This window comes from Thamnophis elegans, chromosome 5 (genome assembly GCF_009769535.1).
Source record: "Thamnophis elegans isolate rThaEle1 chromosome 5, rThaEle1.pri, whole genome shotgun sequence".
NCBI lineage: Eukaryota > Metazoa > Chordata > Lepidosauria > Squamata > Colubridae > Thamnophis > Thamnophis elegans.
Genome location: NC_045545.1, coordinates 44,304,645 through 44,330,608, shown reverse-complemented (window position 1 = coordinate 44,330,608; position 25,964 = coordinate 44,304,645). Strand labels below are relative to the sequence as shown.

General features: G+C 44.2%; 1 protein-coding gene across 1 annotated transcript; it reads right to left on the bottom strand.

Annotated features, from left to right (window-relative positions):
- Positions 1 to 1,336: 1,336 nt before the first annotated feature.
- On the bottom strand, positions 1,337 to 23,677 carry C5H1orf210 (chromosome 5 C1orf210 homolog). Its single transcript, XM_032217510.1, is given in 6 exon segments — positions 1,337 to 1,565; positions 1,568 to 1,771; positions 3,260 to 3,373; positions 4,014 to 4,521; positions 14,621 to 14,724; positions 23,582 to 23,677. Coding segments are annotated over 5 exon segments (1,083 nt in total). The 5' UTR covers positions 14,708 to 14,724; positions 23,582 to 23,677; the 3' UTR covers positions 1,337 to 1,395.
- Positions 23,678 to 25,964: the final 2,287 nt, after the last annotated feature.

The following is a 25,964-nucleotide window of genomic DNA, read 5'->3' as shown; positions in this document are numbered from 1 at the left end:
GTCATTAAATGAATCTGGCCTCTCCCATTGACTTCACTTGGCAGAAGCTGATTGGGAAAGGTTGATAATGGAGATCACATGACCCTGGGATGCTGCAGCCATTAAAAATATGTGCAGATTGCCACATACCTGAATTTTGATTGTATGATTGTGGGGATGCTGTGACAGTCATAAAAGCGAGGAACATAAGTCATTTTTGCTCAGTGCCATTGTAATTTTGAATGCTCACTAAATGAATGGTTGTAAGTTGAGGACTCCCTTTATAGACAACACCAGGACAGATAGTATAATTATTGTCCTTAATATAAAGCAAGAGCAGCATCATAAGGAGAAAAGTAAAACTACAATTGTCAGGAGGTCCCAATTATGCTGTAAATAACTACTGTAATAAAGAAAGGCTTAGTTAACAGCAATGAAGCACTTGCTTCAAATTCCTTTTAATCAGTGAATTTTCAGGACAAAGGAGAATCTCAAACTGTTATTATAGCAACATCAGTTTAGATCTGGTTTTCTTGTTGGTTTTTTTTTTTGTATCTTCTTGTGGCAATCATTTAAGCTTCCCACACCCACAGGTAGCACTCACTAGCTGTGCTAAGGTTGAGGAAACTTCTTCAATGAGATGCCTAGCATTTATGGAAGATGGTTCATGCAGCCCAGGAGCAAAGTCTTTGAGACCAGCTGCTTGGAAATAGTTTTTCCCCTAACCCACATAGCAATTAAGCCTTTAAAGAACAATCAGTTGATGTCAAGGCACATGTGGAGTTTTAGGGGAAGGTCATGAAGGACAAACTGCTCATGGCCATATGCTGCAATTCATTTGAAAATTATTTCCTATGCTCCAAACAGATTCTTTCGAAACCTCCACCAGTTCTAATGTAAGCTCTAAAAATTGTGGTTGATGTATGCGTACAGAAAAACAAGTACAAAGAATGAACCAAGTATGCGTCCATATGGGTGTATGTGCACAAGCAAGAGAACGGGTTGAGTGTGTAAGAGAGAACTCCACTGGACTAATATTCAGGAAAGCATACTAAGCTCTAACCATTGGAGGAGTGCAGCTGACCTTTTGGCCAGAGACAAATTGCCTATGGGCTCATTATAGCAATAGCAGTAGACTTATATACCGCTTCATAGGCTTTCAGCCCTCTCTAAGCGGTTTACAGAGAGTCAGCATATTGCCCCCAACAATCTGGGTCCTCATTTTACCCACCTCGGAAGGATGGAAGGCTGAGTCAACCCTGAGCCGGTGAGATTTGAACCGCTGAACTGCTGATCTAGCAGTAGCCTGCAGTGCTGCATTTAACCACTGCACCACTATAATGAAAGTATCAGGAACCTTGAAATGAAATAGGCTTTATGCACAAACTGGAGCACATAACAAACTGAACTTTGTTCCTAAAAGGATCTTCCAACTTTGAAATGAGGTTCCAACTCCAGATCTTCCTCTTCCTCCTTCAACTCTTGATTGGACACAATATAGTTATCTTCTATGAAACCATCATCATCCTCTGGATAGCACTCAGAAGCTCCACTTATTGGTTGGTTCCTCCCATATGCCATGCCATGTCTCCTTCCTCAATATGGCTGCTTCCAATGGAGCGAGAATCGGGCAACCGTTGATGATGATAGCTGGCATGCTTTTTGTGGAGCAATTTGCATTTGACAATCAATGCAATCAGGAGAGAGAGGATGATAGCCAAAAGCACAAAACCAGCAAAGTAGATCCAGTTTTTCCCAGCTGTTTGAGTAGAAGGTGTGGTAATAGCTGCTGCTGCAAAGAAAATAAAGGTTATAAGATGCAAGAGCTATTAATGTACTGGAAGACCTGTGGTAGCTGCAGCACAATTATGCCAAAATGATAACTTGTACATGGTGATGCCATCATGTAAATGCTACCATTACTTGTGTCCTCATATGAGATGCAATTATGTGAAATGTGGCATTTGCATCATGGTACTAGCTCCCACTTTCCACCTTATGCCCCATGGGTGATCTGAGCAATACTTTATTTTAGTTGCATTTCCAAGCTTGAAAATCCTATGAAAACTTTTATGTAGAAGTAAATCCAATAGAATCCACAGAATGTACTTCTGAATAAATATGAATAGGACTGCCTCAGTATTCTCCCCGTACAAAATGTAAACAGGGAATAAAAAGAAGAAAAGTTCTGTGAAAGACCTGCCTTCTTTTATTAAGAAATAAAACACCACTTGTCTTCCTCGGTTGCAATGAGCGTCATTCTCTAGAAAATGAAATATTATTGTGGAGTGAGCAGAGCAGTCAAAATGCACACCCAGTTATATAGTTTACTGTCTGTTTAATTCTTCAGTATAGCCTGAGGTACAGGAATACACTGAGATACAGACTGGAAAATGAAAAGCAGATATGGTTGGGATCACAAAACATACCAAACCACATTTTTGCCCAACGTTAGGTAGAAGTCCAGCCTATGCTTTCAGTTAATAGTTCAGTGTGATGTTAAAAACCATGCTTTGGAGCAAGGTTGTACCACACTCAAAATAAAGCCATTTCATCTAAAGAGTTGTGGGCATTAGTAAAAATGACCCTGAATACCTTGTGCTTTTCTTATATTTGACAATCATATATAATCTTGGTTTAACATAACAGTCAGTAAAACATGTTAGAAATAATTTCTCAAAGAAGAAATCAGGAACAGCAACAAAAATCAAAAGTGTATGGGTTAGTTCATTGATTAGGGCATCATCTTTCAGATTATTTAAGACTGAATTATTTCTGATCAGTTTTTTCCTCCTTCATTTTGTGTAGCATCCTGAGAGTGTGTGTTGTGTGGGTTTAGGGTGGGCTGATTACCTCAATAAAAAAGCTGCTAAATAGACACCTTAGAAAGATAGTATTAAATACAAACAAAATCTGAACAGGATTTCCCAATTTTTCTTTTTTCTCTTCAAAGCAACTATTTTACAAAAACTGTTTTTTCCCATTCAAAGGGACCTTTGGGGGAAAGATGAGAAAAAGTGATATTTCTTTTCATTATAGTTTCAGGACTCCCATCACTTTTATCAAAGTAAGAACTTCCCCACTGCCAAATGGCCCAGTTGGCCTGGATCAGCAATGGATCTTGGCTTGTGATGACTAGGACTCCAATTCATCTCAACTAAAAGTTTTCTAGGGAACAATTTGTGATAGCTTTGGGATTGGAGGGGAGAATGCCACATGGAATAAAAACCATACAATTGAGATGTTACTTTGACTCTACAAGGTATTTTGCTTCACTTACTAGCATTTTCTAATGATGATGGCTTTTTCGTAGCCCCAATATGAAGGAACTGAAGTTTTCTTCTGTGGCTCACAATCTCATAATCTGAAGTTCTGATTTCTTGAATCTGGAGTTCTATGTTTAAATGATAGACAATCTGTTTAAGAAATAGCTTCACTGTTTGTTTCTGTTGCTCTACATCTTGATTTATGTTTATTCTTACATTTCATTGATAAAACACACAAAAAATCTTTTCCAAAACTTTAAAAGGTAAGGAAAACTTTTTTATTCATAAACATAGACTGCTGAGATATACTTGTTTTAATTTTAAATTGCTTTCCAGATATGTTTGCATTCCAGTCCACTATTTAATTGTTAGCGTATAATACATGAGCATATGGACTGAGTTCATGTATTACATAATACTATAATTTATTTGTGCTTTAGGATGAAATGTAACCTCAACTGCAGTAATTTTTAAATCACAGTGACATGTGAACTCTTCAATTGTTGATTATTCAATAAACCATCAGTGACAAGTTTGCCTTAGTGTCTTGGCAAAGTGTCTTTAAGCAAAATGTCAGTTGTTTGTGTAGTTCCCCCTCCGCCATGGAACTGGAAAGATTCAAACATTTATAAGGTTGGTCTTGTGTTCTTTTTAAGATGTTATGCACAGATGTTACATGTATTCACACAATCATTGTTTTTTCATGACTCAAAAATAAGTCCTGTGCACAACCAGGAAAGTCAGCCATGCAATAATATTCAGCCTCACCTTCTTTTCCTGGCACTGCTTGCTGGAAAGGACTTAGGGAATCACTGCACACTGAAGGGTTCCCCTGAAGTTTGATATGGTGGATTCTTTGCACATTTAATTGTACAAGCTCATGCCTGCAGGGCAGTTCATTGTTTTGCAGATCCAGATGGGCAAGGATTCCAGAGGCAGGAAAAATGGAGAGGTCCAGAGATTGAAGTTTGTTGTTGTTCAGATGTAGAGAGTGGAGGCTTTTCAAACCTCGGAAGCTCATTCGGTGCACATGAGAAATGTCACAGTTGCTTAGATCCAAAAGGCGAAGAGCACCAAGATTACAGAACAGAGAGGGGGAAAGAGTAGGAATGCTGTTGCTGGAAAGATTTAGGGAATGTAAGGAAGGAAAGCTTCTCAGAAAAGGTCCATACTTGGGCATCATCAGAGAATTGAAAGATAGATCTAGCATGGTAATATGTCTGGGAAGAAAATTGGGAGGATGGAGAAGGCTCTTTCCACTGCAGGCAGCCCGTCCCTGCAAAAATATAACCACATGTGAAATAGAACATCAGTCTTACCTGAATGTGTCTTTTCAGTAGAATAGAGGGAGTGGTTATGCATGGGTTTTGTCACAGCCTGATTGGTCCATAGACTGAGGGAAATTTCTTTAATATTCCTCCTTTCCCATTGGCTCCCAGTTTCCTCAGTGTCGATGGACTGCACCTGTAAAAACACAAGAAAGACCAGGGGACCTCCCGGACCTCCCCCGTGTCTCTCTCTCTACTAGCTAGGGTGGGTCATAACCCCTCCCTCTATTCTACTGAAAAGAAATGTTCAGATAAGACCAACGTTCTTTTTCCAGTAGAATCGATGGAGGGGTTACCCGTGGGACATGCCCAAGCTTAGTCCCGGGGGGGGGGATTTAAGACCCAGGGGGAGGGGACCCCTGCACCCATTGTAGAACCCTGTGACCAAAGGATGCCTTCGCCGAGGCGAATGCATCCAGACGGTAGTGACGGATGAAAGGGGTCGGGGACAACCAAGTGACTGCCCAGCAAATGTCCTCAAATGGGGCCCTGGTAGCCCATGCCACAGTGGTAGCGGCACTTCAGGTGGAATGGGCTGTGATCCCTGCCGGAGGGGCCTGACCAGATGCCTCATAAGCTGTCACTATGGCCTGTCGCAGCCACCTGCCAATGGTGGCTGAGGGCACCCTGGCACCTAAAGACCTGGGCTGAAAGGAGACAAAGAGAGCCTCTGATCTGCGCATACCCTCCTTCCGCCTGAGGTAGATGCGCAAGGCGCAGCGGACATCCAGTTGATGCCAGAGACGCTCCCTTTCATGGGAGGGGGCTGGACAAAAATTAGGCAAAATGATCTCCTGTGCCCTGTGGAATGGAGTGTTCACTTTTGGGAGAAAGGTGGGGTCCAGACGAAGGACCACCCTATCTTGATGGAATTGGCAGAAATCGTCCCTGGACGACAGGGCACCCAGTTCCAAAATATGTCTGGCTGCTGTAACTGCGACTAGGAAGGCCACCTTGAGGGAAAGTAATTGAAGGTGGACCATTCAAAGGGGCTCAAACAGAGCTCCCGCCAGAGCCTTGAGGGCAAGGGGCAGGTCCCAGGTGGGAAATCTATGTATAGGCTGAGGTTCGCTGCCCCTTTTAGGAATCGTTTTATCAGAGGGAGGTGAGATAGGGTGGAAGGCCCTCCCCCCAAGAACAGAGGAGAGGCCACTGTGGGAGAAGCCACTGTCCAGACCCTTCTGTAGAATGTGGACCACCGAGGATTGCTACCTAGTGGATTACACGACCTGATGAATGCCGACCAAGTGGAGTTGTAAATCCGAGTGGTCGATGGACGTCTGGAGGCCTCAATGGTTGCTATGACCTTGGAGGACAGGTTAGCGTTCCTCAGGAATTGCCACTCAAGTGCCAAGTGGTCAAGTGGAGGCACTGGGGCTCCAGGTGGATCAGGACCCCTTGGCATAAGACAATCTCCTCCCAAGGAATCCTCCATGGAAGGGAGACTGATAGCTGGATGAGGTCCACAAACCAGGGCCTCCTGGGCCAATAGGGGGCCAGCATGATGACGTGCGCCCTCTCTGTCACTAGCTTCCTGAGGGTCCCAGGGATAAGTGGGATAGGGGGAAAGGCATAAAGGAGGCCTGGTGGCCATCTGCTCCTGAGGGCGTCTGTGCCCTCTGCGGTTCAGTTGCGAGTTTGCTAGGGTAGCAAATAAGTCCACCCGCGGGGTGCCGAACCTCTGGCAAATCTTCTAGAATAACTCAGGTAGGAGTTGCCACTCGTCGTTGTTGAGGGTTGCTCGGCTCAGCCAGTCCACCTGGTGGTTGGACGTGTCCGATATGTGTTCTGACACCAGTGACCACAAATGTCTCTCTGTCCATGAACCGATCTTCAGGTTCTTTAGCCAGAGACCCCGGGAGGGGGTACCCCCCTGACGGTTTATGTGGGCTTTCATGGCTACATTGTCTGTCAGGAGAAGCACGTGATATCCTACAATCAAATCTTTGAAGTGTCGGAGGGCCAGGCAAGCTTCCAGCTCCAGCCAATTGATGTTGTGGCGGAGATTTGAAGCTGTCCAACAACCCTGCGTCAGCCTGGAGTCCATCAAGGCCCCTCAAACGAACAAACTCACGTCTGTTGTCACTGTTACTCTGTCTGGCTCCCAGAAGTTGCAACCCCACCACAGAGCCGGGGAGAGTCACCACTGGAGGGACAGCCGGTCGTCTGCGGACCTGAGGCCAGGCCGAAGGGAAGGGCGCAGTATTGATAGTGGAGGTCCCTGTGTGAGAACCTCAAATACCTGCAGTGGGCTGGGAGAATTGGAATGTGAAGGTAGGCCTCTGTTAGGTCTACCGAGGCCAATTAATCCCCCTGACGGATCCCCTGGAGGATGCATCTGAGGGATGACATTTTGAAGTGCCTGTAAACTAGATATTGGTTCAGGCGCTTGAGATCCAGAATTGCCCTCCAGCCCCCAGAGCTCTTCGGAACCATGAACAGGTTGGCGTAATGGCCCAACCCGCATTGCGCCAGTGGAACAGCTTCCACCACCTGGATGTCAAAAAGATAATTTATAGCCAGATCCATTAGGCGGCGGTGTTCTGGGTCCCGGGAGGGAGAGAACGTTCTGAAGAGCTTCGGGGGGGTAGGGTGGAGAGGAACTCCAGCCGCAGGCCGAGTCTGATGGTGGATCTAACCCAGGTGTCCATGGTGATCCGGTCCCACTGGTCTGCAAAGTGAGCCAGGCGGCCGCCTATGGGAAGATCCGGGTTGGAGTCATTTCCCCCTGCGGAAGGGACAGCCGCCTCCTACGCGAAAGGGCCGCTTAGACTGACCCTGGTACCTGCTATGGTCCTGGTAAGACGGGCGTTAGAACTGTCTGTCTGATCTAAAGGAGTTGTATCTCTGCTGGTGATCGTGCTTGGGTGCCCTATAAGAGTGCCTGCAATAGGGGTCAGGGTGAGAGTCTGACTTTTTGGCATTGGATGAAAGGACCTTCTTCTTATCCTTATTTTCTATTAAGATAGAATCTAGGGCTTTCCCAAAAAGATTAGCACTTGTGTACTAAGCTGCCGCCAAATTCCATTGTCCATCTGCCAACTGCACAAGCACAACAAGCGTTAGGAGGTTACTGACATGGCTAGAGCACTGGAGGCAAATTTAACGGCATCCAGGATTGCGTCTGCCAAGAATTGAGAGGCGGCTATGATTTTAGTTATGTCTTGATGCAGCCGCTCATCCTGGATTGGAATATGGTCCTGGAGTTGGTGGAGCCACATAACGGTCGTGCGGTTAAAGTAAGAAGCCGTCGCTGCCGATTTAATTGCCCAGGCTGAAGCGTTAAAGTTCTTACGCAAGGTAAGTTCCACACGCTTGTCCTCCAACTTCATCTTATCAGCTGCATCCCCAGAGACTACAGAGCCGCTACTGGGATATGGATTGTTGGCAATTGCAGGGCCTAGGCAAAAGCCTGCTCTACATTGTAGAAGCGGCAATCGTTGCTGCCTGGATTGGAAAAGATGGAAGGACGGGCCCACTGGTTCTTCACTACCTCAAGGAATGGGGCAGGAGCAGGAATCTCCTCCTTGTTCATAGCGGTGTTAGAAAACATAGCCAGATTGGGGTCCCTAGGCTGAGGGACCGTGGGATCCCCGGTTCCGATCTTAGTGGTTTTCCTGGCTTTGTGTAACAGAGTTTTAAACATGGCTGGTGGAAAGAGACACAGAAAGGCAGGTGGATCTGGAGGAACTGAATCCTCATCCTCTGAGAAGCCCATGTCGTAGTGATTGTCCTCCCCCCAAATGGAACCTTTGCTGACCATGGAGTGTGATGGGGCCTGAGATGCTGCTGCCTATGAACCTCCGGGGCCCTGCCAGGGTGAGGGGCCCTGTCTCTCTGGGACATGCTGGCAATGCCTCGTGAAATGGCCATAGAAATGAGTCATTTAATGCTTTCAGTCAGGAGATCTAGGTCTTCAGGATCCTCCTGCGATGGGCCTGGCAATGGTGGATCCTGGGGGGCTAACCTTGCAGAGGTGTGGTATGACCTAGAAGGGCCCTCCAAGGGGTCCGCATCCCCACCCCCGACAGCTCTGGGGGAGATAGAAGAGGAAAGGGAAACTTGTTGCTTGGAATACCTATGGGATCTGGAAGGGGAGACTGAAGGGGAAGAAGGGCTGAAACCTCTAGGGGTAGATCCCGAATGGGTGGATGAGGGTCTGATGGGGGATCTGGATCTGCTGGCCAAACGGGGGCCTGGTGGTCTGGGCCTGCTTTTCTGCCCTGGCTATGGTCTTCTCCAGAGCCCTCTGCCTCCTAAGTTCATCCCTTGTTGCATCTCTGGAAGGGTGCTGAGCCGCTATAGGCTTGGAGGCCCCGGCCCTGGTTCTGGGCCTATCTGTTTGGTCTTCCCTGCCTTTGTTAGAGGCCTCTAAAGGGTCTTGAGGAGGCTCAGATCTTGCTGCCATCGCAACACTCACATGTCTGGAATCAAAGGCCACTGTAGGTTCCACCGGTGCCTGGGCCTGCAGGAGCTGTGGATATATGTTCAGGCCAATGTCCTGCTGGTCTCGATTAGTGGCCGCAATGCAGGAGACTGGGGGCGACCACACGGTTCCACGAACGGCCTTCTGCACGTGGCACTCTTTAAAATGGCCGCCGGAGCCTCCGATTGCGCTGCTGAGAAGTCAGGAGTGGCCATGGCTTGCCTTTTAAGAGCCGCAGCTCTGGCTTCCTGGGGGTGTGGCCTGTTGCCGAGGAGGGCTCCACCGAGCTCCTCAGAGATCTGGTCTGTATATCTAAATAAGATCATAGATAGCACCCCTTTTTGGCTAAGAAAGGGGCAGGGAGGATAGCTCCGTAGACTAGGGTCTATTCGTAAGCCACAGCCTTTTTCTTTTTTTTGGCTGTGGAAGAGATAAGATCCAGCCGAAGCGGAGCTTTTATCTCCGGCCAGTTCTTCTCAGCTGCCTTTTTTTTTTGGCAGCCCCAGACAGGCTAGCCCCCCCCAGGACAAAACAAAGTTTTCTCAAGCTAGATTTGATACGGGAGGGTACCACCCCTGTGAGATTTATGCTTTTATTACTATCTTAAATACCAGCACCATTCGTCTTAAAGACTTCTTTGTTTAAATAGACTTCAAAATGGCGATTTCTCTCCGTGGATGATTACTGGATGTACTTAGCCGGGTTTATCTTCCTGCAGACCGCTCCTTAACAAAATAAACTCTTTTTCTTTGGAAATAGAGGGGAGCGAAGCGCTGCTTACTTGTTTATTTATTATGGCACCCAGATCAAAGAAGCGTCTTGCTACAAATGTGTCTAAAGAATTTAAAGAATCTTTTTTGGAAACACAGCCTTTGTCTCCTACGCCCTCTACTGGAGAAGTTTTAACACAGGAATATCTCTTTAAAATACTTAATACCTTTAAGCAAGAAATTAAGGAATTTGTATTGCAACTTTATGATGATCTAAAATCTAAAGTTAATCAAATGAAGGTGAATACGTTTGCAGCCGTGTCTGCCCTGTCAGATTACTCTGCTGAAATAGAGAACAAATTGGAAAGTCTGGAGAAGGCTAATTTTAACTTGACTACCAATATTCAAATTTTACAAGAAAAAATTAAAAATAACGAAGAACAGCTTATGATGCTAAATTTTGATAGGAAGGCATTTTCAATAAGAGTCAGAGGATTCCGTGAAAAGGAGCAAGAGAATTGAAACAGACCTTTGCTGAAGCCTTCAGCCATGCGCTGGGAAGCCCGGGACTTAACTTTGATGGGCAGATTCGGAAAATCTATCGCCAGAACTCATTGATAGCGGAACAGCGACAGCTCCCGAGGGACATAATTATACATTTCTCTACAAAAGAATCTAGAAACGCGATTGTGCAAAAGTTTCATAATAACAGTCTCCGAGTTGATGACCAGGACGTGATTATCTTCAAAGATATACCTTTCCAGAAGTTGAAAGCAAGAAGGGACTACACTTTTTTAACTAAAGAGCTTAGGAGTCAACAGATTCGATACAGATGGGAGGCCCCTGCCGGCATCACGGTTACATTTGAGAATCAAAGATTTCGTCTTACTCTGTTTCGGAGGCTCAAGATTTCTATTGTAGGATTCTGAAGGCGGGACTTCCTGACGCGCTTGGAAGAGAGGAGAGACAAGCGGAAGGAGAAAGCAAACGGCTGGCCATGCGGCTGCAAGATGGAGGGGTAGCCCCTCCTCCCTCGGAGAAGCAGAAGAACGCAGATCGAGAATTTAGATACTTCAAAAGACTTCCTAAAGTTGAGGACTGAATGGGGGTCTGAGACCTCTCTCCGGTAGAAAAAGTGGACTAATTTTTATCAGAAGGGAAAGCTGGGTGAAACTACTTTGAGCTAGATTCTAAAGTAACGTTAGCATAAATTTGATAGTGGTTAAAAGAATGCGGAATGATTTATGTTGTTTAAACTTTGTTAGATGGGACTATTTTAAAATAGAAGGTTAACTGACTCTTGCTGAAAGTATTATTTGAATATGATCCATGCTATTTAACTTTTATTTGAAGGGAAAGTTGGTTGTAATAGTTCTGAGTTATTTTTCAAATAAACGCTAGTATAAATTTGATAGTGGTAAATATTAGACAAGCAAGAGATGAGGGTAAAATGCATGTGGAATGAACTACGTTATTTGAGGTAAATACCAGACAAGCAAGGGAAGAGGGCAAAATTTACGTTGTTTAAAGCTTATTAGAACAGGAAGCCGCTTGGGATTATCTTAAGATAACTGTAAAAAGAATGTGGAATGATTTATGTTGTTTAAACTTTGTTAGAAGCGACTACCTTAAAATAGAAGGTTAACTGACTCTTGCTGAAAGTATTATTGGAATATGTGGAATGATTCATGCTACAAATCGCTCTGAGTTATATCTTAAACAAATGGTAGTATAAATTTGATAGTGGTAAATATCAGACAAGTGGGGGATGAGGGTAAAATACATGTGGAATGAACTAAGTTATTTAAATCCTATTAGAAGGGGAAGTCGGTTGGAATTATCTTAAGATAGAAATTGATTCCTGTGTAAGGTAATATCTGACCTACGCTGCTTAACCTCACTAAGAAGGGGAAATCTGGTTAGATTATTTTGAATTATTGTTTGAAAAAGGGGTAAAGAAAGATCATTTACGTTGTTTAAATTTTACTAGAAGGGAAAGTTTGATTACTTGTCTGTAAAGTTATATTTGAATATATGGCATGAACCACGCTGCTTAAATCTTATTGGAAGGGATCATGAGGTTTAGGAAGGGAACGGGAGAGCCTACAGAAGGTCGGGGTAAATAGCAAAGAAGTAAGAGATGAGAATAAAACATAGATAGAATGATTTATACTATTTAAGCATAGATAAAGATGGGGGGCTGAGATCAACACAAAGAGTGGTTTCTTTTTTTTCTTTTTTCTCTTTTCTCTTTTCTTTTTTTTTTCCTTTTTTTTTCTTTCTCTGCTTTTCCTTTTTTTTTTTTTTTTTTGATATATTACTTTTATTTTTTAATCCATATGTATACAAGATATTTTAGATAGAAGGTAGTGCCAGGTGTGGGCCCTGGGAAGTCGGGAGGATTAGGGATGGGGATTGTGGGGGGTGGGGTGGGGGGTGTTAACATAGTCTTAACAAGAACAAGAATGTATTTATATACGGTGGTTCTTTTTTTTATTATTATTATTATTATTTTTTCCTTGGTTCATTTTACTTTTATCAGATCAAACAACACTCGAATAAAGGCATACACCAAGGAGGGAGGTAGAGGGAAGGAAGAGGGAGGAGTAAGGAAGGAGTAAGGGGAATGTAAGGAGTAAGGGGAATGTAAGGAGGGTGTCTGGGGAGTAAGGGGAGAAGGAAGGTTTGAGGGGAAAGGGAAGTAGGAGGGGAGTGTTAGAGGGAGAAAGGAAAGTTGGAAGGGGTAGATGGGGTGTATGGAGGATGCAAGGGTTAGGTGGGGTTGTGAATGATGAGTTGTGTTTCCTTTTTACTTGTTCGTTTTCCCTTTTTCTTTTTTTTCTTTTTTTTCTTTTCTTATAGTAAATACCCTGTATATAAATGATTGCAAATGGAATGTGAAAATTGAATAAAATATTTTGAAATATCAAAAAAAAAAAAAAAAAAAAAAAGAGCCGCAGCTCATCCTTTAAATGCCACGGCCCCCTGCTGACTTGAGACAATGCGGCAGAAAGTAGCAATCTGAGCTAAGGAGGACGGCACACTGGGGAATCTCCATGCACTTCAAAGAGGCTCTCAGCATCGGAAAAAAAGCCGCGGAGTTTCTTTTTAAATTTTGCAGTTTGCAGCAAGCTCCCGGAAGCTGCGCTTCGAAGCCCATCACCCCCGCTGGCCTGGGGATCAGAGCAGGGCTCCTGGCCCACGGAGTAGGAGGGCGGTGCCTCGAAGGGCTCTCCCAAGCCATGTGAAGCAGAAAAGACTGCCCTTGGGGCCACAGCTGATATAATTTAGAATTTAGAGAAACCAATCAATCGAATCAATAGTTAATTATAATGGGTTTATAATAATTTTCCTACATAAGAGCCAAAGCAGTGCTTGGACCAAAAGACTGAGAGGAAACGGAGCCAATGGGAAAGGAGGAATATTAAAGAAATTTCCCTCAGTCTATGGACCAATCAGGCTGTGACAAAACCCACACATAACCCCTCCCTCGATTCTACTAGAAAAATTAAGGAATTCAATGGAATTAATGTTTCAAAGTAACTTGGAAATTTTTCTTCCCACAAGAATCATTGAGTGACATCACATAGAAAGGTAGGTTTTATTCTTTTATGAAAAATTAAAAACAGAGTTTAAAATAAAATTTGGATTATTTGCCAGATTACCTCACAAGTGGCTTTTAATGTTACTGGTTTTAAAAAAATAAGTTTTTAGAAACCTTTTCTTTTTTGAGAAATGTTGTAATAAAAAATTAAATACTTTCAATTTCTTAGTACAGTACTTTCACACTGATTGGGCAACACTTATTTTGTAACACTTTCCCCATCCTTCACTTTTTTTTCTACCATGTCCCTGTGATATTGCCTTCCTCTCATTTCCAATCTATGCCTGACACAGTCTTGGTCCTATTTATCCCTTCTGTGTACATAGTGTGTTTTCCTACCTTAAGTAAGGAGCTGCCCTCATTAGTTTTCAAGAGACCACAATCAGACCCACTTCACCATCCATTCTACTAATTCAAGGATGCGTAAATAGCACTTAAACACAGCTCTGTGGAAAAATACTTTGAAAACTAAAAGACATCAAAGCTGTTCAAATATCCCACAATATTGTGGGCAAGTTCTGATTTGACCAATTCATCCCAAATAAATATCAATGTTTGGCTAATAGCAAACAAACCAAAATCAGAATGTATTATAGCTGTGATATGAAGATGTTCCTTGCACAGATGTTAATAATGTAAAATTCAGTATTGAAATAAACAATTGAACCAAACTTATCATTCCCTTTGAATTGTGCAACATTTGGAAACAACTGGAAGCAATCACTGTATCCACTGAAAAGGCTATCCTGAAAAAAACGCAGCCCTTCTATTCCTCCCCACTCCCACAAAAAAAAAAAAGAAGACAAGCCTCTCTTTTTAATGGTGTTTGTCAAAGATGATATCTTGTGTTACTTGCACCTTTTACACTGAACTTGTATGTGGGGAAAATATGTGTTAATTACACACCACCCTTTAGCTCTCTTCGCTTTCACCATTCCTTGTTACACATGATCATCCCAGGTTGGAGCAATAAACTTTTTCAAGGATGCCAGTGCTTGTTTAGGATCCAGTTTTCTTGAAAGAAGACTTGATGTACTAGTTATCAGCCATCCGCTTGTGCAGTCTTGAGAGAGTGTGCTTCAGGACACCTCATCTGATGGCTAGATTTAAAGAAATCTAAATAGCCAAGATTTGAGGAAGATAGAGATCTGTTCATATCATCTTCATTGGTAATTATGTAAATTTAAAGTTTATCTACAAAACCAGTATTTAACCAAATACAGTCATCAGGCTTTCTCACGGTCTAAGATCCTCCCATTGAGAACATTTAATTAGTCTACAATTTGTAGAAATTACTCCTTGCTTACCATTTTATCAATGTTACAAGGATGTCCAGATACCGCAGACCATGGCAAGAGGATGCTGGAGATCCATAGATACCCAATACTTTTCATTTTGCTTTTAAAAAAAACTGCAGGAGAGAAAAATAATGCAATGCACATTTGGTGATACAATAACAATTTTATGGGCCTGATCTCAACTTAACAGTATTGCAACAAGGTTATAATATGAAAAATAAAGCATGGTTATTTTCAGCCTCCTAAAAAACTTGTACACTTCTCAGATTACCTAATTCATAAATTCTGCAAATTCACAAATGCATTAAGTGAGCCCTGGTGGTGCAATAATTAGAATGCAGTACTGCAGGCTATTGCTGCTGACTGCCGATTGCCTGCAATTTGGCAGTTCGAATCTCACAAGATTCAAGGTTGACTCAGCTTTCCATCCTTCTGAGGTGGGTAAAATGAGGGCCCAGATTGTTGGGGCCAATATGCTGACACTGTAAACTGCTCAGAGAAGGCTGGAAAGCACTGTGAAGTGATATCTAAGTGCTATTGCTATAAGTGCTAAGTATGGTTTGTCCAGCATACCACACTCACTTGATAGACATAATATCCCATGTTATTTAAGAGCTGTGGTGACACAGTGATTAGAATGCAGTATTGCAAGCTAACTGACTGTTCACTGCCAGGAATTTGATTCTGACCGGCTCAAGGTTGACTCAGCCTTCCATTATTCTGAGCTCAGTAAAATGAGGACCCAGATTATTGGGGGCAATATGCTGACTCTGTAGAACTGCTTAGCTAGGGCTATGAAGCACTGTGAAGGGCATATAAGTCTAAGTGTCATTGCTGCTATTATTTAGATTATTTAAATTACTTAGGAACCAGAGTATCAGACTTCATAAAATATATTCATGCAAACCTTCGACAGATAGTACTATATGTAAATCCAGTTAAAACCATGAATGCAACTTACATTCATAATATAAATAGTGTACATGGACATGTACCTACCATCCACAGGTTGTGGTGGTGATGGTTGTAATATCTGATCTTGAGCGCTAATCTGATACCATGATCTAATCCTGGTTGTTTAAATTTACAATTCAAGTTGAGGTATCATACCGGAGTGATGTTGAGGGAGGCATTATCAAAAAAGTAAAAGAGAAAATTCAGGCCACAAAGGAACATAAACAAAAATAAATGAATAAAAGCAAAATCTGAAATAACATTAAAATGCTAAACAATCAAGTTGGAAAAGGACCAGTTGTCTGACTTCAAAGAAGCAGGAGGGATCGGTAGAAGAAAAGCCTGTTCCAATTTGGTTCAAAATGAATCTCCTGCTAATTAAGTCACATTGTGATCAGGAGGGACAACTGCATGAAATCTTGCTGTCTCTCATTGCTTTTGTCAATGGGAAACTTCTGTTTTAAATATGTTGCTCTCCAAAAAAAAGTGACAAGGTGTTAGATATCAGTTCTAACTACAGTGGTTTCTACCAAGGTCCTCTGTTCCGGCGGGAACAGAGGTTTAATCCTATTGGTCAAAGGGTCTGACAGCTCCCTATAAAAGGGCTGCTGTCACACTCAACCTTCGCTGGATTGTTCTCACTTGTTGTATTCAATAAAGAGTTGTTGTTACCATTAAGCCTGTGTGTGCCTATCCATTACCCAATCTAACACTGGCGACACAAAATGGCTATGCACGCCCCACCGACTCCGTATGACCCAGTCACCGAGCACTGGGAATCGTACATGCTACGATTTGACTGCTTCCTTGAGGCAAACAACCTCATGGGCATTCCTGAAGGCCGCAAGAAGAACATATTCCTCGGATACTGTGGCCGGGAAGTGTTTGAGATGGCGAAAAACCTTTCTCAGCCAACACCGCTTCAAGCAGTCGCCTGGTCCGTGCTGCAGCAGATGCTAAGGACCCACTATATGCCCAAGCCGTCTAAGCACGTTTGCCGGCATGAGTTTAACATCAGAAACCAGAAGGAGGGCGAGTTGATTAATGAGTACGTGGTGGTGCTTCGCAAGGCCACAGCATACTGCGAATTCTGAGACCTGGACGAGCTGATTCTGGACTGCATAATTTGCGGCATGCAGGACATTACCCTGCAGAGGAGGTTACTTGCTAAATCTAACCTCACTCTGCAGATCACTTTGGATGAGGCCAGGGTGTCCGAATCAGCTGCCAAATCTACCGAGACTCTGTAACGCCAAAGCGTACCACAAGACGCACGAAATAGTACACATTACATCGCGGGGCTGCAGAGCCTGAGAGCTCAGAAGGCGAGGAAGATGACAGCTGCCACATGCATAGCAGCTGCGCCCAGCCGGCGCGCAAATTCAAATCGCATCTCCCGCCTTGTGCTAGCTGCGGAGACCATGCCAGATCAGCTTGCCATTTCCGCGACGCAACCTGCCAGCGCTGCGAGCGATAGGGGCACATCTGAGAGACCGCCTCCTGCCAATAATCTCCCTGCGTCCCATCAGATCGCATAGAGCGGGCCTCCTCCGTATTCCATCCGCCAGTCAGTGCCGACTGGCGACCACCCGGAGGAGAGCCTTCTCAGTTGCTGCTCCGACGCTATGGAACAATCTCCCCGTGGAGATTCGTACCCTGACCACAGTCCAGGCCTTCCGTACAGCCCTCAAGATCTGGCTAGCCCGTCAGGCCTGGGGATAAACTCTTCTGCCCCTCCCGAATGCTGAGTGAATGTTGTGTTTTAGTACTTTTTAGTTATTTCACATTTTTTTTTCTGTATTTTGTCTTTCACTCCCCTTCCCTTACTATTGTAAGCCGCCCTGAGTCCCCTCAGGGAAAAGGGCGGCCTATAAATGCTAAATAAAATCTATAAAAAAAAATCTATTGCCAAGGTGTGCCGGAATGATATTCCCTGCCACCACCTAGCAGCCTAGAAGCGCACCAATCTGCCAACAGAGGCCTAACCCAGGGGCCTGGCAGAAGCCACCATAGTGCTCAGAGGGCAACAATAGAGTCACCTACCATACGTCAATCGGCCAAGTCCGCACCAGGCAGCCAAAAAAGCTGAAGGTCACAGTCCTCATCGAGGACTTTCCATATGAGATGGAGATTGACACTGAGTCATCGCTGACCATCATGCCATGGTCTACCCTTAAGCAGGCTATCTCTAGCCTACAGAAGCAGCATCTACGCACCCCTGACATCTGCCTACGGGATTACCAGGGAAACCGGGTCCCCATTGTGGGCCAAGTCACCTTCCAGGTAAAATTCAAGCTGTTCAGTGGGAAACTCCCAGTGACAGTGGTCAGCGGCCACCTGCAGAGCCTCCTAGGGCTAGATTGGTCCCAAGCCCTGGGCCTAGAAGTGACCGGTATCAATGCCTTGAAAGACAACGGCGCTGAGGCCATCTTTAAGGAGTTCGAGGACATCTTCAGCACCGGTCTGGGTAGTATGTGGGGACTCCAATTTCCTTTAGTTTGGACCCCAAAATAGCCCCAATTAGGCTAAAACCCAGGAGAGTACCTTTTGCTCTCCACCCCAAAATTGACAGGGAAATTGACAAGCTCGTGAGCCAGGGAATCCTAGAACCGGTTGATCATGCATGCTGGGAGACCCCTATAGTGACACCTGTCAAATCTGACGGGTCTCTCCGCATCTGCGCAGACTACACGTGCACAATAAATAAAGCGCTACAACAAAGGGCCTATCCTGTACCCATTATACAGCACCTACTTCATTCTCTAGGCCCAGGAAAAATCTTCGTAAAATGGGACATGGCGCAGGCATAACAACAATTGCCTGTAGATGGTGCTACGGCAGAGGCCCAAACCATTGTGACGCACAGGGGTGCATTCAAATGTCACCGCCTGCAATTCGGTGTTAGTATCGCCCCTGGACTGTTCCAAAGCATCATGGAACAGCTTTTGCAGGGTATTCCAGGAGTCATCCCCTATTTTGATGACATCTAGGTATCAGCTGCAAATGAGGTGCAACTTTTAAAACGCGTACAAACAGTTTTGGCTCGAATTAGAGACAAAGGCCTTCGTCTCAAAACAGAGAAATGCCAAATTAATGTGCCAAGGGTTGAATTCCTATGGTACCTGATCGATGGTTCTGGGATTCACCTGACTTCAAAAAAAATCAAAGCAATTCAGGACGCCCCCACACCTCGCAATCAAACTGAGCTGCAGGTGTTCCTTGGGCTCCTTAATTTTTACAGCATCTTTCTGAAACAGGAAGCCACCGTTGCTGAGCCCTTACACCAACTCCTGGCTAAGAACGCGAAGTGGTCCTGGGGCAGAATGGAGGCTGCTGAATTTGCTGCGGTAAAATGTCTCCTGTCGGCGGACGCCTTTCTAATATAATACAGCCAGACCCTGCCATTGGTGCTGACCTGCACTGCTTCCACTTTTGGTGTTGGTGCTGTCCTTCGATGGAATCAAAGCCCCTATTGCATTTTACTCCAGGACCTTGTCTGACGCTGAGCGGAACTACAGCCAGTTGGACCATGAGGCTTTGGCTGCAGTGGCCGGAGTAAAGAGGTTCCATATGGCCGGGACTTTGAACTGGTTACGGACCACAAGCCGTTGTTGGGCTTACTGGCTGGGGACCGATCTATTCCAATGTCACTTTCTCCATGGATGACCAGGTGGACCATCTTCCTAGCTGCTTACTCCTACTGCCTCATCCACTGACCAGGATCCACTTTGGGGCATGCCGATGCGTTGAGCCACTGCCCGCTGCCTGAACTCCTCGCTGACCCTATCCCTGAGATGCCAGTCCTCCTCATTGACTGCCTCAAGACTGGGCCTGTCTTGTCCAGTGACGTTGCCCGTCACTCTGCCAAGGACTCCACCATCAAGCAAATTTTGAACTGGGTATGGAGGGGGTGGCCCAAGGGGCCTGTTGGGGCTGATTTCAAAATGTATTTTGCCAAACGTGATGAGTTATCGGTTGTTGATGACTGTTTACTGCGGGGGGACCGGGTAGTTGTTCCATCCAAACTGCGCATTGCAGTATTAGAGGCTTTACACGTAGGGCATCCTGGAATTGTCAGTATGAAGACTTTGCTATGAGTTATGTGTGGTGGCCTAACATGGACAGGGAGATCGAAGAGTGGGTGGCTACCTGCATACTGTTCCAGGAGTCCAGACTAGCTCCCCCAGAGGCGTCTGCTAAGGAATGGGAGTGACCTCAAGCACCATAGTCTAGGGTGCACATAGACTTTGATGGCCCAGTTCATGGCCAGACATTTCTCGTAGTTGTGGACTTAAAATGGTTAGAGGTAGTCCTGATAACCTCCACTACAGCAGAAGCAGTCATCAAGGTGCTGCGGAGACTTTTCTCCACGCATGGCCTGCCCAACATCTTGGTCTCTGACAATGGGCCCCAATTCACGGCCATGCAATTTGAGGCCTTCCTAGCACCTCAGAGAATCAGGCATGCCCTGGTCATGCCATTCCATCCGTCCTCCAATGGTCAGGCGGAGAGAATGGTGGGATCTGCAAAAGAGGCCCTCGCTAGGATGGGCCCGGGAGATTGGCAAACATGGGTTGATCACTATTTGCTAATTCAGCACATCACACCCAGTGCCACTACAGGGAGAAGCCCCTCCGAGCTTCTCCTGGGTCGCCGGCTAAGGTCCCACTTAGACCAGCTACACCCCAATTATTCTACCTCATCGCCCCCAAACTCCACAAGCAAGATTTGGACATTTAGCATAGGGGATTCGGTATATGCCCCCAACTACGCCGGGGGAAGTCTGTGGGTTCCTGCCACAGTGATAGGCATCACTGGCCCTCGCTCCTATCTGGTAGAGCTCGAGGATGGTAGGAATTGGAGAAGCCATATTAACCAACTCTGTGGCCGCCTCTCCAACTCCACTCTTAGACAACCAGAGGTAACTCCTGCATGAGTTAGCCAAAGCCCTTCCCAAACGGAGCAAACACTCACTCCTTCCATGGCCAGCTCAAGCCCGAGGGTACTGGGAAACTTATCTGGTTTGTTTCAGGCCCGCAGCGAGCTCCAAGTGAACTGGCTCTAGAAGTTCCAGCCGTGGCCTGTGAAAGGTTCCAGGAACTTCCACCAAACGGAGCTGCGTAGCAAACAGGTCCTTCCAACTGTCCAAGGAAACCCCTCCTTCTGAACTGCGCAGGTCAGGCAGAGCAACCCAAAAGCCCGCCTACCTGCGTGACTACGTTGCAAGTAGGATTGTTCCATCCAAGAGGGGAGGGGTGTTAGATATCAGTTCTAACTACAGTGGTTTCCCCCAAAGTCCTCTGTTCCGGTGGGAACATAGGTTTAATCTTATTGGTCGAAGGGTCTGACATCTCCCTATAAAAGGGCTGCTGTCACTGGATTGTTTTCACTTGTTGTATTCAACAAAGAGCTGTTGTTACCATTAAGCCTGTGTGTGCCTATCCATTACCCAATCTAACACAAACTATAAAAGCAAATAACACAAACAACTTCATAATTTCCTTGTCAGTTTTCTTTAGCCCTTTCACAACAAGTAAGTTCATGCCTTAGATATGAAAGCTGGCTGGGTGACTTTGGGCTAGTCACACTCTTTCAACCCAGCTCACCTCACAGAGTTGTTGTTGGGAAAAGGAGCAAGGGGCATTAGGTAGGTTTGCTGCCTTGAGTTGATAAAAATAATAATAAAGGATATAAAATTTACAGAAGCCCTTCTGCCTCATCAGCTAATTGTGATTCTTGGTTTATAGGGATGACAGTATGTTTGATAAGAATTGCAAGGAATGGGAATATTGTTTATTATGATCATTGAGCAATCAACATAAAACAAAAAAGCACACAGAATGGACAATAAATCAATGGTTCTCAACCTGTGGGTCAGGACCCCTTTGGGGGTCGAACGACCCTTTAACAGGGGTTGCCTAAGACCATCAGAAAACACATATTTTTGAAAAAATAGGGAAAACATAAAATAATTTTATGGTTGGGGATCACCACAACATGAGGAACTGTATTAAAGGGTCGTGGCAGGGACATGCAGTCAGGGGAGGCAGGGGAGGCAGGGCCTCACCACTGTCATCATGAAAAAGAAAAACAAATGTAAAAGGAAAAAGGCTGAGGTAGTTGCTGACAGAGTCACAGTGGATGACTCTGCTTAGTGCTTAACTGCAGGAGGAGGTGAGAGAACCACGTGCCTCCTTTAGACTATCGCTATGATCACTTGAGCAGAGTTAAGCAAGGGTTAAAAGGCAAAAAAATCCTTATGCAAAGGAGGTACATGGTTCTCTTGCCTCCTGTAGAGGGCATTTTTAGAGGCTTTTTAGAGTTCTCTGGGAGCAACTAGCTCAGTCTGACCTCAGAGCTCTTGCCTTTCTCCTTTTACATTTTTTTTTCTTTTCATGATGGCAGGCAAGAGCAGAGTTGAAATCCTCTCTGAAACAGCTGGAAAAGGTGCATGTGTGGGGAGGAGGGAGTAATTCAAAAAGCTTGATTGCATGCAGAGCCACGTTGCCTTTTCAAACACACACACACACACACACACACACAGAGCTGGATAAAAGTATATAAGCCCAGCTTCACTGATTACAAGTTTGAAAAGGCAACGTGGCTCCACCTGCAATCAAAGGCTCGGATCGGAAGGCAGCAAGGGAAGGGGGGGTATGGCAGAGGAGCTGCTTTCAAGCCATTGGAAAATATATCCAATCCAACTTCTGTGTTTGTGTTTGTTTGAGAGTGAGTGAGTGAGAGAGGGATCCAACTTCTCTGTGTGTGTGTGTCTGTTTGAGAGAGGGGGTGGGGGGAAGAGTGAGGAAGGAGGGGGAGGGAGAAGAAAAAGAATGAAGGAAAACTTATTTTGCAAGGGGGGAAATGCTGTCACTTTAAATTGGAACTGAGCATGCCTGGCTGTGGAATTCTGGGAGTTGAAGTCCACAAGTCTAAAAAAATTTGAAACTCCTGCGTGACTGTGTCAGTGCCTCACCAGTTATAAACCTCACCGCACGTCACTGGGTTGCGGCATTAGGAAGGTTGAGATCCACTGCAATAGAGCAATAAGATGACACATACTCTTTAACTCTCTGGCTGAATTTTAAAGACAATGAAATATTTAAAACATTTAGGGGAAAAGATATTTCTGTCAGAGAATTAATTCTATAAATCAGTCATTTAAGGAAAACAGTCTCTGAGAATTTGGTTATTAAAGAGGATATAAGGCAAAAACTGGTTAGGGGATGCTGGGTACTCAGCAATCTGAACCATGACTTTAAAGTCATTGTCAGTGACTTTAAGATGTATGGATCTCCCTAACATGGAAGGGGAATCCTGGGAGTTGAAGTCAACACATCTTAAAATCGCTGAGGTATAGAGCTGTTATACAGAACTTCACTGCTATGGCTTCTTCTAAACCACTAACCTGAGTTGTTTGAGGTCATTCTCACTCTATCTAGCAAGTCTAGTCCTAATTCAAGAAGTTAACGTCTTGAGTTGCTGTAGGATTGGCTTTGGCAGATCGACAACAGATATCTCTATTATAAGTTGTTTGCTACAAATCCTTGCCTTTGCTGGAAATTGAAATCTATAACCCCTGAAGGGCAATAGGTTGTGTCTTACTAATTGAATCTGATAATGTGAGCTTTAAGATTCAAACCAAATGATTCTTCCTGGAGTTACCTGCCTTTCCTGTCAATCATTATTGCATTTAGCACACTAAAACAATTCTTTCTTACTTCTGCTCAATGGTCAAAAGTAGTTGCAAGACGAAGAAGAAAAATGGAAAAATTGAGAGGGGAGGTTGAAAAAAGCAGAAGCTTTTGGCTAACTCAGGTTAAAAAAAATCACAATAAACTAGATTTTGAAAAGGCATTGCTAGCTTTGCAAAGTTACATTGACCTTCATTGGTCATCTAGGTTTTTAAGGACTGGCCTCAGTGCTGATATCCTTGCCTCTATATAGAACTTGGACTCAGATTTCCTCAGATACAAGACACAAACAGACAGACCTAAGACGTTCCATATTGCTTACCTTCTGCTAAAAAAAAGGAGTCTGGCTTCCGGATTCTGTGCCACTCTGCCTCCAGCTTAATAGAGCAGCAAATGTGTAGTTTCCTGTTGGAAAGGATTCTCCCATCCCCCCCCCCCCCCCCCCCCCCCCGTGTTTACATGCACACCACACACACACCTTACCCCTGCTCCTATTTCATCCAAAATTGTGCGTGGCCACAAGGCAGGGCGTTTCAATCTGAAATATTTATCCTGCCTGTTCTGCAAATACTCCCCGCAGGGAGAAAACGATTTACCTCAGAGCTCATGCCAGGCTCTCTCTGGGTGTGCTCCTCTGCTTTCTCCCGGGTGCTCTTCCTTCCTGGATCTGTGCACTAGAGGAGTGGCAGGTGCCTAAGAAAATGGAAGGTAAATGTGAAAAGGGTGAAAGGTAATGAAGCTGGTTACACATTAACTTGAATCGGCTTCTCTGGTCTTTTTGGAATGATTGGACAAACTTGGTCAACTTAAGTAGTACAGTTGGAGAAAGGTTGTGTATAAAACACCCATGCTTGTTTACACTAGCCTATGTATTAACTCTGGTTTCCTAATCTAAAACATATGTATGTACATGCCTGAAGGATAACAATTCGGTTATGGAGCTTATCTTTTTTGTGCAGGGGTCCAAAGTCCAATTTTATTCCCAACATCTCCATGGACAGCCACAGGGGGAAAATATCTGTAGACCTGTCCCTCCAATTGGATTATGATACCATTCTTTAGGAGCAGAAAAGTCTTGTGGCATGAAGTTGGATGAAGATCCCTATCATGCCTCTCTCTTGTGGGGTAATTATGGAACAACTGACTCCAATAATAATGGGCTCCTAGAGAAAGCAATCCCTTTACTTTTTAGTTTTATCACTGTTGTTGTGACTATTACTTACTCCTGTTATGGTCAGCATGGTGGCTCATCGGTTAAGATGCTGAACTTGTTGGCTGGAAAACTGGCAGCCCAGGTTTGAGACCCAAGTGCCACCCAAAGGGATGAGCTTCCAACCTCGCCCCAGCTCTTGTCATCCTAGCAGATTGAAAGCATGCAAATGCAAGTAGTTAAATAGGTACCTCTTCAGTAGGAAGATAACAGTGTTCCATGACTTCATTCTGGCCACATGATTGTGGAAATGTCTTCCAACAGGGATGGCTCAATGACCTTGAAATGGAGATGAGCATCACCCGCTACAGTTGGCAACACTCCTTCATCTTTTTCATCTGTTATTAAAAACAGAAGGTAGATGTTCTAAAAATCCAGGCACTGCTGTTAGTTTATTTTTCAATGAGTACAACAATTTGTTTAATGACTGTTCGAAGCTACAATGGCATTGAAGCGACTTATGACTACTTTTCATACTTACAATCATTGCAGCATCCCGTGGTCACATGATCATTATTTAGATGCTCGTCAACTGGCAGATATTTATGACAGTTGCAGTGATCGCCTTTTGTGACCCTCTAGCAAGCAAAGTCAATGGGGAAGCCAAATTCAATTAACAACTGTGTTACTAACTTAACAATTACAGTGTTTCACTTAACAACTGTTCCAAGAAATGTTGCAAACTGGGACAAAATTGCCTTGCCTAGCAATGGAAAGTTTGGGCACAATCGTGGTCATAAGTTTACCAGTAATGTAAATTCAGAAATTTGATCATTCCAACAGCTGTTGATTACAATCCACAATTATATTAAACCAATAGTCTGAGGCACTTATGTAATTTGGCTCAATCACCTTACCATAACTAACACAAGTACATAAATGAATCATTTATGCATTCATCACTAATACACAAAATGTCATTTGCCATCTGCTGTTTCTCCCCCTCACCCCACCTGGAACTCTCTTGTGGATATTTATGGTAAATTGAAACCCGAATTAGAAATAATAAAGTTTACTATATTGTGAAAATGCAGCCAGTGACTGGTCTGTATATCACATTAAGGCCATTCTTGTGAAGTCATAGAGATAGCCTTGTCCAAGTACACTGTCCTTCTTAGTGTTTCTTTTGGAAGTAAAATCTCATTCCCACTCTCATTTTTTTTATTTACTATAACAATGCTTCACTTCCTGTAGGGCAGTGGTGTCCAATCTTGGCAAAGTTTAAGACTTGTGGACTTCAACTCTCATAATTCTCAAGCCAGCCACCTTTCTACAATCTTTTTCTAATGCAGTATAATATCAGAAAATATTTTAATGGATGTAATGGTTGAAGTTTTGGGGCAATTAGAAATTGATTTGTAGTGGTTATATTCACTACTGACCACTAGAAGACACTATATGACTACAGTAATTTGGTTCTTGTTGGAACTAGCCTCTCAATAATTACCTTTATAATGTATATCCACAGCGATTCTGGGGGGCTTGCAATATAATA